The 20,567-nt window shown below is 34.9% G+C and overlaps 1 protein-coding gene across 2 annotated transcripts in view; it reads left to right on the top strand.

The window, feature by feature from the left end:
* The window catches only part of XRCC4 (X-ray repair cross complementing 4), a 251,614-nt gene that overhangs the window by 140,823 nt on the left and 90,224 nt on the right, over positions 1-20,567 (top strand). For both annotated transcript variants that reach the window (XR_013966814.1, XM_080803450.1), the window contains exon 7: positions 13,312-13,459. Coding sequence is in view for 1 of the 2 variants with exons in the window: in XM_080803450.1 (XP_080659576.1) it covers positions 13,312-13,459 (148 nt within the window). In the remaining variant the exon portion in view is untranslated. The remainder of the gene's footprint in view (positions 1-13,311; positions 13,460-20,567) is intronic.

The raw sequence follows: 20,567 nt of genomic DNA, 5'->3' as shown, positions 1-20,567 counted from the left end.
GGTCCTGGGACCACACTGTCCCCTCGAGGACTCCACCTCCGTTTAGGCTCTGGAGTAACGTCCCTCAGTGGAGCAGACTTCTAAAAGTTTGGATTTTGTGCTCCATTGTTCCACTGCTTGCCGGGAGCCGGCCCCTTCCCCTGCGGTCTATCTTCCAGTCGCTTCAGATTCACTTCTCCGCAGGGCCTACCATTCAGAAAGTGGTTGATTTTCTGTTTCTAGAATTGCTGCTCTTCTTCTCTTTGATCTCCTGTTGGGTTTATAGGTGTTTGGAATGGCTTGATAACTAACTAGCTGAACTCCTGTGATCTGATGTTATCTCAGTCTGCTACTTCTCTGCCATCTTGACTCTCCCCTCTTGGGCAAGACATTTAATCTAATACTAACTTAGTAAAAGTGGCTAAAATGGCCTTAGAGTGCATTTAGTTTTTCTTCTCAAATTCAGATAATACAAGATAATAATTTTTAAAAAGGATAATGAATTACAGAATTAGGGCTCTTTGTTTGAGTCTCTTTGATGTCCAGTGTGTACATTAGGTTTAGGTGTACAGCATAGTGATTTGACAAGTTTATACATTATTTCTGTGCTCACCACTAGTGTAGCTATCATCTGTCCCCATACATTCTTTTACAGTATCATTGATCATATTCCTTCCACTGTACTTTTTATTCTTGTGGCTTATTCATTCCTTAACTGGAAGCCTATATCTTCCTCTCCCCTTCACCCATTTTGCCTAACTCCCACCCACCTCCCCTCTGGCAAGTCTTCTCTGTATCTAGGTTTGATTCTGCTTTTTGTTTGTTTATTCATTTGTTGTTGTTGTTTAGATTCCACTTATGAGTGGAATTCTATGGTATTTGTCTTTCTCTGTCTGAGTTACTTCACTTAGCATAACATCCTTCAGGTCCATCCATGTTGTCCCAAGTGGCACCAATTCATCCTTTTTTTATGGCTGTGTAATAATTCTGTTACACACATACACACACACCCCCCACATTTTCCTTATTCATTTGTCTGTAGATGGACTCTTAGTTTACTTCCATATATTGGCTGTTGGAGATAATGCTGCAATAAACATAAGCATACATGTATCTTTTATAATTAATGTTTTCATTTTCTTTGGGTGAATACCCGGTAGTGGAATTATTAGATTGCATGGAGTTTCTATTTTCATTTTTTTGAAGAGCCTCTATGTTGTTTTCCACAGTGGCTACACCAACTTACATTCCCACTAGCAGTGCACAAAAGTTCCTTTTTCTCCACATTCATGCTGATACTTGCTGTTTCTTGTCATTTGATTTTAGCCATTCTAACAGGTGTGAGGTGATACCTCATTGTGGTTTTGATTTGCATTTCCCTGATGATAAATGATGTTGAGCATCTTTTCATGTGTCTGTTGGCCATCTTTATGTCCTTGGGAAAATGTCTGCTCAGGCCTTCTGTCCATTTTTAAATTAGATTGTTTGGGTTTTTTTGGTGTTGAATTGTGTAAGTTGTTTATATATTTTGGATATTAACCCCTTTATTGGATATATCATTTGTGAATATTTTCTGCTATACAGTAGGTTGTCTTTGTTTTATTGATGGTTTCCTTTGCTGTGCAAAAGCTTTTTATGTTGTTTTAATCCAAATAGTCTATTTTTGCTTTTGTTTCCTAGCCTTAGAAGATGTATGTAGAAAAATGTTGCTACAACTGATGTCAGAGAAATTCCTGCCTGTGTTCTCCTCTAGGATTTTTGTGCTTTCAGATCTCACATCTAGGTCTTTAATCTATTTTGAGTTTATTTTTGTGTATGGTGTTAAAAAGTGGTCCAGTTTCATTCTTCTACGTGTAGCTATCCCATTTTCCCTGCACCATTTATTTCAGGGCATTTTTTTATACCAAAAGTAACTATATGGTCTCGCTTCTCCACACCTAATTTTATAGATTACAATAAAAACTCTCACAGAATTGCTTGTAGTCATTTTGTCAGGGATTAATGGTAACGTGTAGGATCATTCTGCAGTATTTTGTTAACTCAGTATAAACATTAACTTAGTTATTTGTTTGGCAGGGGATTTTTTTTTTCAATCCTTAGTTAAAGTATTGCTTTAATCACGTTTGGTTTGAAGGCTAGTTGGGACCCATCTAGCAGCATGGATCTTTTTGACAATCTTTGCACAGTTTTCAAGGGAAGCCTCTGAAATTTAGCCTCATATTTGCCTTTCTAGAGAACCACTATGAACTGGCTAAATTACATCAAAAAGGCATTAACCTTATTATAAAGGAATTTAAGGAAGTGCAAATAGAATACTTTTTCTTAATGTATCAAAAGTATTCTAGAATTTCCTACGATTGAACAGATATTGGCAAAATGAAGTAGAGAAGTACATCAGGTCACATAAACTCAGTCAAATCCTTCTTACCCCTGTTAATCTTTAAAGTGAGGGTCTGTGATTTAGTTTAGTGATTCTTATCTACCCATTTTACCATTTAATTATGCAACATTTCATTTTTGCCGCTCTCATCCTGTTCTTATTTTGACTTGCTAAACTAGTTGTCTTGTCCTAGTTCTAATCAGTTAACCCAGAGTCACTGTAGATAATATGCCGGTAATACATTATTTAAGACAAAACAAAACTGAAAGATTTCTTATATTATTTCTGTAAAACAGGTTTATATTTCATTCGTTGTCTTATTTTTTTTCAAAGTTCTTGCCAGTTCAAGGAAATCCTAAACTCTGTAAAAAGTCTAGGTTTTATTAAAAGTTGATCCAAATAAAAAAAGAAATGAAAATTTCAAAACCTTTCAATCTCTATGAAGAAAATGCCAAAAATTGCCATCCATTGATGGAAAACCATACCTGACTCATGTACAACAATGAAAGCTTTATGTTGAGTCCAAACATTTCATGACATAGGTCACAGGCAGAGCTGCTTTACAAAGCTGGTGAAAGCTGAAAAATTGTAGTTTTGTTTTCTGAAGACTCATTAACCATTAAAATTGCTTTCCAGTGTTTGTTATTTTTAACTACAAAATGATATAAATTGAAGGCTAATGTTGTTCTTTCATAAACTGCTTTTCCTCACTGATATTTTTCTTTTCTTAGTGTTAACTGGTCTGGCAGCAGCAAGCATAGCTAATCAGTGGTATAGGGTTTTACACAGATTTGAAATAATTTTTAAGAAGTTTTTTGTTAACATTGTTAGTATTTAAGCATTTGTATGAATCAACTAATATTTATTTATTTATTTATTTATTTTAAAGATTATTTATTTATTTATCTGACAGACAGAGATTACAAGTAGGCAGAGAGGCAGGCAGAGAGAGAGGAGGAAGCAGGCTCCCTGCTGAGCAGAGAGCCCGATGCGGGCCGATCCCAGGACCCTGGGATCATGACCTGAGCCGAAGGCAGAGGCTTTAACCCACTGAGCCACCCAGGCGCCCCTCAACTAATATTTATTGATGGGTTACAGTGTGTTTAGAGATCAAACTAGTCTGTCTTGTACCAATAGTGAATAAGATTTATGCAGCCCCTGCCTTCATGGAACTTATAAATATTAAATAAATTATTACAGTATGATGAAATCTAAGGATGTTGTGGGGCCATATAAAGGAGTATTAAATAGGTCACAGTGTAGTTTCAATTTAGAAATGCTATTTGAGGGGCATCTGGGTGGCTCAGTCTGTTAAGCGTCTGCCTTCAGCTCAGGTTGTGATCCCAGGGTCTGGGATTGAGCCCCGTGTCAAGCTCTCTGCTCAAGTGGGGAGCCTTTTTCTCCCTCTGTTTCTGCTCCTCCCCACCAACTTGTATGCTCGCTCTCTCGCTCTGCTCTCTCTCTCAAATAAATTTTTAAAAATCTTTAAAAAGAAAAGAAGTGCTGTTTGAGTTCACTCCTAAGGATCCTAATATTTAATTTTAAAATGCAGTCTTTTCTTGTCAGTTCACTCAGAGTGAGCTGGCCTTTTAATTTTCTCTTTTGGGAAATCATCAGAGCCATCTGATACTGATGATTATCCTTTCAAAAGAAATATCCTTATGAAGAAAAATAAGATAAGAAATCAAATTATAATTAGTACTTAATAATGGAAAGGAAATATTGAAGCTTCACAGGTTAACTTGGAAAAAAATAAAAGGTTGGACATTTACACCTACTTTAGAGCTTTCACATTAGTTCCTTTATAATTGCTTATGTGACTTACGATTTTCTTGCAAATAGTAGTGTCCTTCTGCTCTACTCAGCTATAAACTTTTTGAATACCTGGTGGTGGTGTCTTCCAGGTAGTCCTTGATGCATAGAAAACAATATGTTTTGAATAAGTGAATGAATGAATGAATAAATCCTGAAGATTTAAAGAATTGAATTCATTTGATATTACATTTTTTAAAAAGTATTTTTTTTAAATCACATTGCTTTGTAGGTACAGAATAATATTTAATATGTTCAAATTAATTTTTCTTAAATGCTGTGAATACTTTAAAGTCTGTACTTTATCTTTAGTGGTCCACCCTGCCTCTGACATTGAGAGTATTGAATTTCCAAAGATGACCTCTTAAGTTACCCTAATGTCAGTAGGTATTTGTCATTAAGTCTCACTTCCAGCTGTGCTGGCTAAAAGAGGAGCCTCACTTTTGGCAAAGTATATGTATATGTATATGTATATGTATATGTATATGTATATGTATATGTGAATACACACACACACACACACACACACACCCGCTCTCTCTCTCTCTTAAGTGTTTAGTGTGATGTTAATTATCAGTTTACTTGGTGATTGCTGATTAATAAGTTAAACCATTGACCTTGTGTGCAAGGTGGTCATCATTCATTCAGATTAGATTGTGAAAACTGGGTAGCATCTGATTACAGATTTGAAAAAGGTCTCTTTGATGAACGTGAGGGAAAATTATGTTTGCTTGTTTGCTCAGATTAGAAATTTCCTACCTCCAGATAGCCCACTTTAAGATACTGCTCACTGAAGTATGGTGTGACCTACCTTATCTTAGCTTTTTTTTTTTTTTTCTTCTTCAGCTTATCTTTATACCTGTCAGTAAGACAAACTACAGAACATGAAGGAGCCCAAGTCATTAGTTTGTTGTTTTCCCTGGTGAAAAAAATAGTGGGGGTTTTTCTCTTTGAATTTTTGGATTTACTTAGGGTAGCATCTTAAGGTTTGCATTTTGGGTTTTCCTCTCTATATTTTATATCTTTTGAAATAAGAAAGAATGACATTGAACATAAACACTTCATAAAACATTTGTGAAATTAATAAATGAATAAAACAGTGAAAAACAGCCATGGCAGATGGGCTACTGTACATTCATAACACATAATAGTTCCATGAAAGTTGAGTTATTTTGAGTTTAGAAAACCATGAATTCATCTTACTTGGAGTTTTTTGTTTTTTTTTTTTTAGTTGTTTTACTTTTATGTGTCTGTTAAGCTGTAGATGATAGCCTGAATGTTCTTCAAATTAATCTAAATTCATCTCAGCTTGATCTTTTATAGGGTACACACACTTTGTTAATAATACTTACATGCTGAAATCAAATATTTCTGACACCATGATTTATAAAACATTTTATCTTATGTAATCATGGCAGATATCATGGTTAAAATATGTTTCTCATCTTAGGAACTTAAATTCTGTAATATGTCCAGGGTAAATGGCAGAACTAGAGATCCAGACCCAGGTCTTCTGATTCTTCTTTTCTCTACACCTCATTTAGAAGGCCATAAGTAAATAAGTTTTGATTTTAAAAAAATAAAATATACATTTGAAAAAAGTTCAAGTCTTCCTATTTCTCATTATAATCATTATTATATTATATAATTATATGTTATATATAATTATAATCTCATTATATATCCAAGTATAGAGCATAGCTTCTAGCTGTAGGGTGTTCATAGTCCTTGATCTAATTGAGGAAAAAAGAGATATAGATAAAAAGAGAATAACAAAATAAGACTGTATGTGTGAAGTGAGTGGTTAAGACTGTAAGCCTTACAGAGAAAGGAGAGATTGCTGTGGATTGCAACTACTAGGGATGACTGCAATGACCGAAGTGGGTCTTGTTGGAAGGGAGCACTTAGTTGAGCCAATAGTTTACCAGGTAGTTTAACTCATGGGATTTATGCAGATTGCTGACAGTTTAGCCAACAGTGTCATTTTGTCTGGACATTGAGACATTGAGGGTATGCAGGGAAGCCAGCACTGCCTCTCATGTCTGAAATACGACCGCCAAACTCCTGCAGTTCTTCTGTCAGATGAGAAGTGTGGCTTTCTGTGGAGCCACCTTTAACAATAACAAGGCTTGTGTAAAGATTCCCCATTTTCTAGATTCAGTGAACCTAATGAGAACTTGAAATTCATCCCACAGCTCTGCCCATCAGTGTTTCAGCCTTAGTTAAGTTCATTGGCAATAGTTTTTTCTTCTCTTTTGTTTTCTTTAAAAGAAAAAAAAATTCTGGAAATGGCGAAAGACACATTGTCATGACAGAGACTAATAGTAAAAACTGAGAATTCTGGAGGTGAAATCTCAGGAAAAAAAAATAAAACCCAGTCAATATTGAATTCATAGTCTTCTGGCTAGATTTGAAAGGTTGCTAATTTATTAGCATAGTAAATATGCTAATTTATTTAGCATATCTGTCTCTTTTTCCCTCTCCCTCCTTCCTTGCTGCCCATTCTTATCCAGTCATTTTCTGTATCTTTCTCTCATGAATGCTATGCCAGCTAGGCCACACTACTTCTCATTATCCTTTGAACATTTGCCATTCTTTTCCAACTCTTTTCAGATTCTTTCTCATATGAAAAATGAGTATGTACAACTGGGTAATCTTAATATGAATTGATTTTTTTTTCCTTAAAAATGGGATGTAGTACTTGAAGGTGAAAGCTTTGATTGTTGCCCTTAAAAATAGGCAAGGTTATAAATAATAGACAATTTGGAAGTCCCATGTTTGACTTCGTAGATACAGATAGAGATATAGATTGATTTCAGATCCCTTCTGCTAAATATAAAATGATTTGCTTGTTTGGAGACCCTGAATCATTTTTCAAGGGATCCAATATCAGAATAGAAATAAAGTATCCAGCATAAGACCAAATGAAACAAGACCAAACATTAGCACAAGTAAAGGTTAGAGGTAGGAGGGGTGGAAATTTGAGGACTGCTTGAGATGAGCTATTTAATACTTAGGTACCAGGTATGGGACTTGTGCCTCTTTTTCCTGTTTTCTGGCATTGAGGGGTGGAGAGGAAAGGATAGGGTGGAACCTTTTCCTTTTTATTAAAGTCTATATAAATATTATCAAAATTTTCTTTAAAGGGAATTTATGAATTAAGAGAATCTATTATTGTACAATTTGCTACTACATGTATGTAATAAACTGAAAGAAAACCTCTTTCCCACAGTACAAAGACAAGCCAAAAAAGATAAATTTAATTTAAATAGTAATTAGCTTATATGCTAGTCCTTTTTCCTCATAACAACGTTTCAAAGAGGCTACCCTATAATTGTGAAGAGAAAGGAATACAAATGGTACAGTGAGCTGACCTGAAATATTTGGTTATACACAACTTTTAGGTTCTTTGTGGTAAATAGTGGTAGATACCAAGAAGCTAGAATGAGGAGGATAATAATAACAAATTACCAGATTAGGGTTTCCCCCACACACAATTATCAAATTAATATTTACTAATAAGTAAGTACAAACTAATTCATAAACCTGTTCTGTAAACTTGAAGATATTCCAGCTGTCTGTCTTTTTAGGTAGCTCAGTCACATAAAAAGTTCACTTTTGGCAAATAAAAAGATTCCTGAGGCAGAAGTGATGATTCTTCTGACATCAGGCCACTAATTGTCTGGAGTTCATGACTGGATACAAAATTTAGCACAAGGTATCATCTCCAAGATTAAACAGACCTCAGTGGATTATAGCCCGTTTGTAAAATGGTGGAGAGTATCTCTAAAATATTTTAGTCAATTTGTATATCTGGAATACATTTAATTTCCACTTATGAGAGCCCATATGCAATATTCATCATGCTTGTTTTCATGCCATGTGTTTACTAAGAGACACACATTTTTGTCATTCACTATAGTAATTAATAAATTATCTATTATTCATTGATATATAAATAACAAAAGTGCTTTTAGTAGCCCCCTCAAGAATATGGACTTTGGGCCACCTGGGTGTCTCAGTGTGTTAAAGCCTCTGCCTTCGGCACAGGTCATGATCCCACAGTCCTGGGATCAAGCCCCGCATTGGGCTCTCTGCTCCGCGGGGAGCCTGCTTCCTCCTCTCTCTCTGCCTGCCTCTCTGACTACTTGTGATCTCTGTTTATCAAATAAATAAGTAAAAAAAAAAAAAAAAGTATGGACTTTATTTTTAGAATCTCAACAATCTGCTCCTGGGCTGTGCATTTTTAAAAAAATTCTTTATGTAAGTTCAATTTAGTTAATACATAGTGTATTATTAGTTTCAAGGGTAGAATTTTGTGATTCATCAGTTGCATATAACACCCAGTTCTCATTACATTAAGTGCTCTTCTTCATGCCCATCATCCAGTCACCCTGTTCCCCATTTATTTCCCCTCTAGCAACTGTCAGATTGTTTCCTAGAGTTAGAGTATCTTATGGTTTGTCTTCCTCTCTTTCATCTTATTTTATTTTTCCTTTCCTTCCCCCATGTTCATCTGTTTTGTTTCTTAAATTCCACATACGAGTGAGATCATATGATAATTGTCTTTTCTGGTTGACTTATTTCACATAGCATAATACCCTCTCATTCCATCCATGTTGTGACAAATAGCAAGATTTCAGTTTTTTGATGGCTGAGTAATATTCCTCTGTGTGTGTGTGTGTGTGTGTGTGTGTGTGTGTGTGTGTGTGTACACTATATCTTCTTTATCCATTCATCTGTTGATGGGCATCTGGGCTCTTCCCATATCTTATCTATTTTGGACATTGCTTCTATAAACATTGGGGTGTTTGTGCCCCTCTGAATTATGATTTTTGTATCCTTTGAATAAATACCAGTAGTGCAGTTGCTGGGTCATAGGTTAGTTTTATTTTTAACTTTTTGAGGGACCTCCATACTGTTTTCCAGAGTGGCTGCACCAGCTTGCATTCCCACTAACAGTGTAAGAGGGTTCCCCTTTCTCCACATCCTTGCCAACATCTGTTGTTTCTTATGTTGTTAATTTTAACCATTCTGACTGGTGTGAGGTGGTATCTTATTGTGGTTTTGATATGTATTTTCCTGATGCCAAGTGATGTTGAGCAAAATTTTCATTTGACTGTTGGCCATTTGTATGTTTTCTTTGGAGAAATATCTGTTCATGTCTTCTGTCTCTTGACTGGATTATTTGTTCTTTGGTTGTTGAGTTTGATAAATTCTTTATGGATTTTAGATACTAACCCTTTCTCTGATAAGAAATTTACAAATATCTTCTCCCATTTTGTACGCTGTCTTTTGATTTTGTTGATGTTTCCTTTGCTGTGCAGAAGCTTTTTATCTGGGTGAAGTCCAAGTAGTTCATTTTTGCCTTTGTTTGCCTTGCCTTTGGAGATGTGTCTAGCAAGAAGTTGCTCTGGCCGAGGTCAAAGAGGTTGCTGCCTGTGTTCTCCTCAAAGATTTTGATGGATTCCTTTCTCACAATTAGACCTTTCATCCATTTTGAGTTTATTTTTGTGTATGGTGTAAGAAAGTAGTCCAGTTTCATTCTTCTACACGTGGCTGTCCAATTTTCCTAACACCAGTTATTGAAGAGACTGGTTTTTTTCCATTGGGTATTCTTTATTCCTTTGTCTAAGATTAGTTGAATATAAGCACTTGACAAAATACAGCATCCTTTCTTGATAAAAACCCTCTATTATGTAGGGATGGAGGGAACATACCTCAACATTGTAAAAGCCATGTATGAAAGACCCACAGCAAACACCATCTTCAATGGAGAAGAACTGAGATCTTTTCCCCTAAGGTCAGGAACATGACAGGGATGTTCATTCTTACCAGTGTTGTTCGGTATAGTACTAGAAGTTCTAGCCTCAGCAATCAAATAAAAAGAAATAAAAGGGGGCGCCTGGGTGGCTCAGTGGGTTAGGCCTCTGCCTTCGGCTCAGGTCGTGATCCCAGGGTACTGGGATCGAGCCCCGCATCGGGCTCTCTGCTCAGCCGGGAGCCTGCTTCCTCCTTTCTCTCTCTGCCTGCCTCTCTGCCTACTTGTGATCTCTGTTTGTCATATAAATGAATAAAATCTTAAAAAAAAAATTTAAAAAAGAAATAAAAGGCATCCAAATCGGCAAAGAACAAGTCAAACTTTCAGTCTTTGCAGATGACATGATACTCTATATAGAAAGCCCAAAAGACTCCACTAAAAAATTGCCAGAACTGGTAACAGGAGTTCAGCAAAGTCACAGGATATAAAATCAACATACAGAAGTCAGTTGCATTTCTGTAGACTAGTAATGAAGCAGAAGAAAGGGAAATCAAGGGATTGATTTCCATTTATAATTATGCCAAAAACCGTAAGATACCTAGAAGTAAACCTAACCAAAGAGGAAAAGGATCTCTGAAAACTATAGAACACGTGTGAAAGAAATTGAGGAAGACACAAAGAAATGGAAAAACATTCCATGCTCATGGATTAGAAGAACAAATATTGTTAAAATGTCTGTGTTAACTGAACATAATAAAAAAATGTCTATCTATCCAGAGCAATCTACACATTCATTACAATCCCTATCAAAATATCATTTTGATAGCATTTTTCACAGAGCTGGAACAAACAATCCTAAATTTTGTATGGAACTAGAAAAGACCCCAAATAGCCAAAGGAATGTTAAAAAAGGAGATCAAAGCTGGAGGCATCACAATTCTGGACTTAAAGCTGTGATCATCAAGACAGTATGGTACTGGCACAAAAACAGACACATAAATCAATGGAACAGAATAGAGAACCCGTAAAGGACCTTCAGCTCAATGGGTTGTGCATTTTTGAGTAGGTGCTAGCAGCTACTAGGTGAGCTAGGTTCTCACCCTGACGAACAACATACATTTAATTGCATTGTATTTTAAAGTAAATTCTAAACCTTATAAGAAATACTATAACCATATTCCATATAAAACATGTTTTTGGGTGCCAATATATTAAGTCATTATTCGGAGTTTTGAAATGAATGGTAGAACTTTTTGATAATTTCATTTTTTAAAATTTTACCTTAACATTTAATTTAAATAAATTTAACGTTATTACCTCCTAGATGTCCAGCATATCATTAAATGCATTTTTTTTTCAAAATGTCTTCTAACTCTGATATTCTTACTAGCTTTGTTAATAGGCAAGCCTGTACTTTGTTAATTGCTTATGTGACTGAGTAAATCCTGGGTGAGAGCAGACTGGGAGAAAAGATCAGGAAACCAGAGTTATTTTCCATAGTCATCTCATGGCTTAATAAAATTAGGGAAGTTGTTCAGCTTTAATGTGTTCAGAGAAACACCCTTTGTTATCTATCCTCCTCTACTCCTAAAATAGTAATAGCTAGTAAAATAATGTATGAGAAATGTGGTAGAACTTAAGTGCCCTAATGACTTAAATCGCTTTGGAAAGTAAAATATCCTTTGATCGGTATTGAGTTAATATTTGATCAAGGAATACTTGATCCACTAAGGAGACTTATTTTTTAGTTGTCATATGATAAAATATCAACTCAAAGTCTGTGTGATTTGGTCAAGTCACTAACCTCTCTCAAGCCTTGGTTTCTTCATAAGTAAAATGAAGGTAATAATAGTAATAAAATAATATAATAATATAATATGTGTAAAACTCATAGCAAAATGTCTACCACATATGTTCTCAAAAAAGTAGCCATTTTAGGGGGAGGGAGGCACCCAAAGAAGACTTTGAAGAGAGTGATCAACAGTGTCCAAGTGATCTCCAGTCACCCAGAAGCATGGGCTGAAGCAAGTGAGAATTCAAAATACAGGCTTATCTTCTAAGATGTGGTGTATGTGTGCCTGATAAACCACTCATTCTGCTGAATTGCACACTAAAAATAATAGAGCCTATGGGGGAAAGAATTAAGGTTTAGGCAGACCATTCAAAATCTGTGCAGCTTTACACTGTTGTTGTCAGTTTTCTAGTTACAATCCTAATGAAAATATTAACTCCAGTAACTCCTAGCAACATTTGCACCCAACATCACAGTCAGCTAACTATTTGCATCACGTTTCCTCTCAGATGGAGTAGGTGGCAGTTACTGAATGCACTTGATTCTAATAATTTCATGAACATTAAATATCTGATTCAAGCTACAGGGAGAAATGTATTCACAGCTTTCTGTAACAGAAAGCTTAACTGTTGAAAAGTATAGGGTTCTTGACTCTACTAAACCAACCCCTATTTGTGCTAAAGGAATTGACTTGTACAGAATTTTTGCCACTCATTTCCAGCTTTTTAGGACTTCATACATTGTTAAGGCTTTCTCATTAATTGGGAAGAAAGCTTGCCCCTGATCACCTTCAAATGTTAACATGCTAGACAAAACTCATATGAACCAGCAAGCCATCCAAAGTCCAAATTATATTGGTATTGTTCATTGTTTACCAATGGCAAAGGAGGTCTTTTATATAAATATGTATTTATATATGTATACTATGTATTAGATGAATGAATTCTGAACTCTTCTTAAGCTCCTTGGAACTAAGTTGTTTATAGAGAATAAAAGAAATATAAATGTTTCTCTTGCTTCTGTTTCATGTATATCAAACACTTTTAGGGGTATTTGATGACTTAGTCATAGTAGAGACATCTGTTAGTGTTTTCTTAGATTTTTCCTGTGCTTATTCTCTGCAGTTGGCTGAAAAGTCTATCAAATTATCTCCGGATCACTAGCAGAAGTCCCCATTCCTGTTAAAAGTTACTGTTTAGTATCAATTTGATTTATCCTATTCCTATAGCAGTATTTGCCCCCCCACCCCCAACAAACACCTTTCAGAGGTACCTCTAAGGCATTTCTATCTAATTCTAGCATTGAAAGATCAAACTGTGCCTTTGATGTATTTGGGAGGGTTTTGCACAAGATAGGCAGAGACCATTTTGATCAAATTATTCCATGTGTATAATATACTTTATGTTTTATATTGGTATTAAAGTATTGTAATCTAACTGGTCCACTTTTCCAAATGTTCATGAATTTTTAAAAAAATAGTTATGCTATATTTTAAGAGTGTCACTTCGTATCAGTGCAGCGAGTTCTTATGTACAAATTATATGCATAATTTTGTTGGGCCACACTGATTATGTCATTTTATTTTAGCTGCTTTAAGAGGAGACGATTCCCTTGTTTCAAGTCCTGATGTCACGGATATTGCACCAAGTAGAAAGAGGCGGCAGCGGATGCAGAAGAATCTTGGGACAGAACCTAAAATGGCTTCTCAGGTACCTGGGCCTCAAGAGGAGGAGAAGTAAGTCATTTTATTTTTTGCCAAATGATGAAATACCTTTAAAAAAATCCTATATCTGATCTCAAAAATTATATTTTTATTTCTAAGTTTACTTAAGGCTATTTTTAAAGAATAAAAATTATGACTTGGAAAGTATAAAATGTTCAAATCAATATATTTTCTCTGGTATTTGGTTAGTTCCTATTAACATTTAAAGCAGAAGCGCTGGGGCGCCTGGGTGGCTCAGCGGGTTAAAGCCTCTGCCTTCGGCTCAGGTCATGATCCCAGGGTCTTGGGATCGAGCCCCATGTCGGGCTCTCTGCTCAGCAGGGAGCCTGCTTCCTCCTCTCTCTCTCTCTGCCTGCTTCTCTGCCTACTTGTGATTTCTGACTGTCAAATAAATAAATAAAATCTTAAAGCAGAAGCGCTAAAAACATATGCAAAATGTTTTTTTCTTGTGGTTTTTATAGATTAATTAGAAATGGCATGTAGATACTAAAAATATTAGAATCCAGCTTGTGTTCAGTAAAGTGTTTCAATCTAATTTACTGCTTTAAACAGACCCATATAGCATTTGAATGAGCTACTTGATTTGGTTATGCTTGGAATTTTCTCAAGTGAAAAGTCTCTTTCTAGTCATCTATTTCTTTCTATTAAATTTTGGAATTACATGCTTTATTCTTAGAGTTTTTCACTCTTTCATTCACATACCCTCCTTTGATCTGCATCCCAATTTAGTTGTAATGAGCTGAGGACTTGGGATAATTAACATTTTATTGTAGTGAAACAGTCAGCATTTATAAAGAATAATTATCAGTTGAATCCAAAATGAATGTGCACATCATTTGTATGTTTGGATATATGTATGTGTCCCCTTATATTTATTTTCTTTTTTTTTTTTTAAATATGTATTTATTTATTTGAGAGAGAGAGAATGGGAGAGAGATAGAGAGCATGAGTGGGGGGAGGATCAGAGGAAGAAGCAGACTCCCTGCTGAGCAGGGAGCCCAGTGTGGGACTGTATCCCGGGACTCCAGGATCATGATGCCCAAGCCAAAGGCAGTCGCCCAACCAACTGAGCTACCCAGGTGCCCCTTTATTTTTTTCTCTAAACTTTTTATTAACTCAGCGAATAGTTATTAAACAATAACCTTATGACAAATGATATTACAGATCACTGGTTTCACAGTGTGGAATAAGGACCCCTGGGGGTATCCATAAGCTCATCCCTTCTTCAATTTCATACCTGGGTGGAATATATTTCATATATTGCAATTAAAATAACATCTGATTGAATGGAAGGACTTTTGATTCAAGCCGGCAAAGAAATAGATATGCAAAAGTGTAAAAGATTGCTCTCACAGGAGTTTCTTCTTGGGAAATATAATAATCTTTCATAAAGAATATGATATTCGTGTTATCATGTACTGGGTTTATTGTTATTTTTAAATGAATTAATAAATATATAAAAATTTTCCGGGTTTTACTTTGAATATGATACAGTCCACATAAACAAAAGGCTTTTGAGGTCCTCAAGAACTTTAAAAGTGTAAAGACATCCTGAGAGCCAAAAGTTTTAGACAATGAGGATGCCAAGACAAGCACAGTCCAAGTCTTCAGGAAACCAAGAGCCTGACAGGAGGGAATTTTCAAGTTTCTTATTTAAAAATAAACGTTGTAGGGGTGCCTGGGTGGCTCAGTGGGTTAAGCCGCTGCCCTCAACTTGGGTCATGATCCCAGGGTTCTGGGATTGAGTCCCGCATCAGGCTCTCTGCTCAGTGGGGAGCCTGCTCCCCCCTCCCCTGCCTGCCTCTCTGCCTACTTGTGATCTCTGTCAAATAAATAAATAAAATCTTTAAAAAAAATAAGCATTGTACAGTTAAGAGTGGAATTGGTTTGTTTGTGTGTTTATCATTGGGTTTTTATTCTTTCCACAATTGGCCTGATCTTTTGGTACTTGAAAATGCCTTTATGTTTTTTTGCCCTTATATCCTCAGACAATACATGTAAAAACCCAATGTGTACTAAACTCTTACTGATTTGTACTGATCATCTGAATGTATTCATTAGCTCATAAACTTCTGGATTCATAGAGTTTAAAGGTATTGCATTCTCTCTTTTAAATAATGAACCAAAAATATTTCCAATTTGCAAATATTAGAGCAGCCAGGCCATTCCTGTAGATTATAATGGGGAAAAATAAAATTGTGGTTTGAAGTATTCAGGAAACTCTATACTTGATTCAGTCAATCTGTAAGCAAATGAGCAATGAGAATCACTTGTGTGCCAGACATAAACTGGATGTTGAGGATTCAGGAGACTAGAAAACAAACCCAGCCCCTGTCCTCATGGAACTTTTGGTTTAGTTGTTTTTTTCTGATAAAGATTTCAGGGTTTGGGTAAAGAATGAAATATATTCATTTTATGTTAGAGAGCTGCACCTTGGGTCTTTTCACTCTGTGTGTGAATGATACACAAGGTTTTGAGGTTACTAACATTTTCTGATTACACGATATTGCTCCTAACAGGTTTCCAATATGCGCCATACAGAGATGAAAAAAGTTTAGATCGGAATCAAGACTAAATATTTTGTTTAGACTTTTTAATAAATGCAGTGTGTTTGTTTGCATACTATCTATATGCAATTAATGTTGTGTTCCTTTTCTGTGTTTTGATAATCATGCCAATACTTATTTTGTATATTTTCCCTACTTTAAAGGTTGATAAAAACTTTGAATTGTCTGTTAATTACATTACTTTGAACCTTTAGGCTCAACTGGCCCTTACAAGAAATGAAAAACATATGCTAGATGTCAGGAAGCATTTTAAAGATGAAAGGAAATTGTTTTGCATTTATCAATCAGATGGAGAATGGTTGATACTCTGCTTTACAATTCCTCTTCCTTTGCCCAAGTAAAACAGAAAGAGAAATTATATTTTTGTTTTTATTTTTGTATACTTTTGAGTTTTGTTTTTCCATTTTGAATACAGAAGGCTGAAATTTTATGGCTGTTAAACTTTAAAGTCCCAGTTTTGTTTTGTTTTTTACAAGATTTCTTAATCAAAAGTATTAGAGTGCTTCTAGAAAACAGAAAAATAGGAACAAGCTCTTAACTGAAGAAAACTTAAAATAAGACATTCTCAAATACTGATACGAACCCTTACTTTATGTCTTTACATTTAAACTACTACCTATTTCCTAACTTCCCAAACATCTTTTTTCTGAGGTGACTTCTCTTATACCTCAGTTAGGCAAATATACTGGCACTGTAGCCTCCCAAACAAATGCAGATATGGGTGTTGACTTCTTAGGGTTGAAAAGATATTGGCCCCTAACTCTGAACTTCTTAGTGTCCTAAGCCCTCTTTGACAAATTCTGTGGCCTCTAGTTCCTTAAAATATTCCCACTGGGCATCTTCCATATATTTTCTTTGGCTTCTCTTGCCTTTTCCAGCTCTGCACCTCAAAAACAAAGTGGAGGAAGGGAAGATTACTCTGATTTAATTTTTAAAAATTTTATGTCTGCTGGACATATTTATGCAAGTCATTTATGCAAGTCATTGCCTCTTTCTGGAATTTCGTTTTCTCATTTGTAAAATGAAAGGATTGAACTAGATAATCTGTAAAATCTCCCAATATCTATAATTTTATTATACTTTTAACTACTACTTTTAAAATATGAACATGATTCAGCGATAAATTACTCATATTTATTAAGTATTAGCAATTAAAATTCGTGAAAATAAAAGATTAAAAAAACTCTACAAATGAGAAAATTATCTTTTAAGTTTATATACTTATGAGTATTTCATAATGTAAAAATTTTAGTATATTTCTAAATACCATGGGTTGGTTACTTTGTATTCTTTAAAAAATCTAAATACTAATATATGTTAATCTGTGTATGTACTAATCTATACTAATACTAATCCATAAAACAAAATCATGGTAATTTTTAGCTTTATTTAAACATTTATTGTGATACTGTCATTGGTACAGTGACAAGGTATGGGAGAAGTGATAGAAAATAAATAAGAATTGTGGTAGATGTTTTCTTTCATTTAAATCTCACACAGATCCTACAAGGTTGATAGTAATTTACCCTTCTTACAGATGAAAAACAACTCAGGCTCAGAATTATATAATTATTTTTCCAGAGCAACATGTCATTTTATTTCAAAGCCTGTGCTTGGTCTACTGCCTGAAGGGGCTTATCCTCTATTGAGAGACAGATTTACACAAATAATTTTGTAATTATAAGAACAGAGTGAAAGGAGAACCCCAGCTTTAGATTTTTAGTTGGAATGTTTGCAATTGTATTCCAAATTTTTAACTTATATCATAAGTGGGAGTAGTTTTAGGTCATTTTGTATGAATCTGAGACCCACTTTTGATCTATGGTAGAGAGGTATCCTTAGAACTAATCAGTGGGGTTTCTAATTCCATCTCACCAGCATGGCAATATTAGAAAATCAAAATCTGTTATTTATCTATCATATTTAAGCATGTTCATGGTTAAAAATTATAGTAACCTTGTTCCTTATGAATTAATGAGATAGCATTATAAAACAGTAAATTATAGTTTAACTGCCTTTGATAAAAATTGCATTATTTTCTAGCTGAGGGAACTAAATCAATTTGTAAGTAAACTTTTAAAATTTCTGGGCAAACTATGTATATTAAATATGAAAGAGAATTTGTAGTAAAGTTATTTGTACCAATAAAAATACTAAATAGTGAAATACACGATACAGTTTTTAGCAGAAAACATGACTAGTAACTACTGTGGGAATGTTTACCATATTCTGTAAGATTTTATTAAAATACATTGTTTATGTTATATTAACATATAGTTGAGTCAAGCCTGAAATATTTGCTTTTGATAAAAAGTATGCTTAAAACTTCAGGAATAAGATTAAACTAAATAGTGAAACCACGTAAAGACTCAAGTCTGCTCACTTTTTCATTCTGACCCTCTGTTAGCTCCTTTCTCCATTTTTCTATGGTAGAAAGACAACAGATTTTTCTTCAGAAAGATTAAGGAACCAAGCAAATTAGAAGTGCCTTCTCAGAGTGTCTGGGCTCTAAAGCACCATGTAATGAATGGATAACAATACAGTTAGTGAACAACTAGATACCTTCCACACAGGCAAATTTTGCACATTAATTTGTCAATAAATATAAAAGCTATAGTGAAGATACTTTCTCCATAGATTATCAAATGTTAACATAGGAACAGAGTAAAATTCCATCCTTATGTGAGAACAATTATTCTTTAGCCATATAAGAAAACATTAACAAAAACCAGAAAGCTAAAGCTAAAACTACATTTATAATGGTCACAGCTTTAATAATTAAAGTCTAGTGTGTTTAATAAGTTCTAAAAAAATGTGTCACTCTCAGTGTCTTAAAAATATTTTGTAACTGAAGACAAATGTAATTTTCTAAGTCCTTGAGTTTACTCTAAAAAATAACGATACCATCTTAACTGGGAACTATTTACTATGGAAATGTTAACCCAATTCTGTCAAATAAGGTGAAAATTCTATTGCACAAAGGTATGGAAAATTTAAGTAACTTATCCAAGGTCACATAGTGAATAATTTTAAATAATTATTCTGTGGATTAATGAATAACATATTCTCCATTGTTCCTAAGAGTGAGAGCTGTCTTTACATGGATGAGTAGTTACATCTCACCAAATTTGGCCATAAGATTAGTTTAATTATTATTACTGTCTATTATGGTTACTGTCACTATCTTACTAAATTAAACTGTTAGTTCTGCATCAACCAGTCACTAATGTTCTGCTGTACTAAAATACGTTATGCCTGTTTGTAAACCTGTACTACATGGTAAAAGCACATGAATTATTTGGTTGTATGTCTTCTTAAGTGTATGTTCTAAGGACAGTCAATGGAAGTAACTCTTAGATGGCCATTTTCAAGAATTATCAGAATTTTGAATACTTACCAGATTTTCAATCTAAACACAGATATTCTATCATATTTTTTCTTTGTATTCTTAGCCATGTTTAAGTAGAAAAAAGTAAGCTGAGAATGAATGTATTATACAATTTTTTATACTTCTAGTGAAGAAAAATTGCACAGAAAGTTTTGAGTTGATAGTTCATGATACTGTGGTGTGTTAACCATTATATACATTTAAATTTATCAGAGAAGTTTGCTTCATTATTTGTTTTCAGTTCTTAGAATATGCTTGATTTCACGTGTTTTGTCAGTTCCTCACAGTGTCATTTCCTCTCTCTTCTGCAATAGCCACTGAGTAGAGTTTATATTCATTGTATGACTATGACATGACCTCACCTTGTCTAAGGAAGTACACAATAGGTGCTGTTTGTTGAGAAGAAAATTCTGAGTACGGTTTTTCCTCACTCATTCATTCACCATTCATTCATTTAGCAGATACTTACATGCTGAGCACTAGAGACATACTGCTGAGAAAGGTCCTGATCTCATAAAGCTTAGTCTGTATGAGAGAAAACAAGCATTAATTGTTTCATGACATCACTATATAATCACAAACTTTTTTTTAAGATTTTATTTATTTATTTGACAAAGAGAGATCACAAGTAGGCAGAGAAGCAGGCAGAGAGAGAGAGAGAGGGAGGAAGCAGGCTCCCTGCCAAGCAGAGAGCCTTATGTGGAACTGGATCCCAGGACCCTGAGATCATAACCTGAGCCGAAGGCAGAGGCTTAGCCCACTGAGCCCCTAATTGCAAACTTTTAAGGGATTTCAAGATTTAGGGGAACATGGCAGGGAGATGTGGCTTAAGGAATCATCTGAGCTCTAAGTTGAAGGATTAAGAGAAGTACAACAGCAGAGTAGAGAGCAGAGTGCTAGAAATCCTGAGGAAATAGCCTGTGCGCACGTACCCAGGTGGAATGTGTCAGTGATGGTGTTGGTGGAGCCACATGACAGGGAGTGTGATGAGGCTGAGGGTGCTCAGGCCACACCAACCTGGCTGTGCACTTCTTGTTAAAAATTCAGCCTTTCCTTGCATACATGTTAGCATTTTCATTTCTCACATCACAGGGGACTTTTCTTCCATCTTCCCTGCTTTTTTTTTTTTTTAAGATTTTATTTATTGATTTGACAGAGATCACAA

This window comes from Martes martes (assembly GCF_963455335.1).
Source record: "Martes martes genome assembly, chromosome: 5".
Taxonomy (NCBI): domain Eukaryota; kingdom Metazoa; phylum Chordata; class Mammalia; order Carnivora; family Mustelidae; genus Martes; species Martes martes.
Note: the sequence above shows the minus strand (reverse complement) of the source record. Positions and strands in the feature narration are given on the sequence as shown.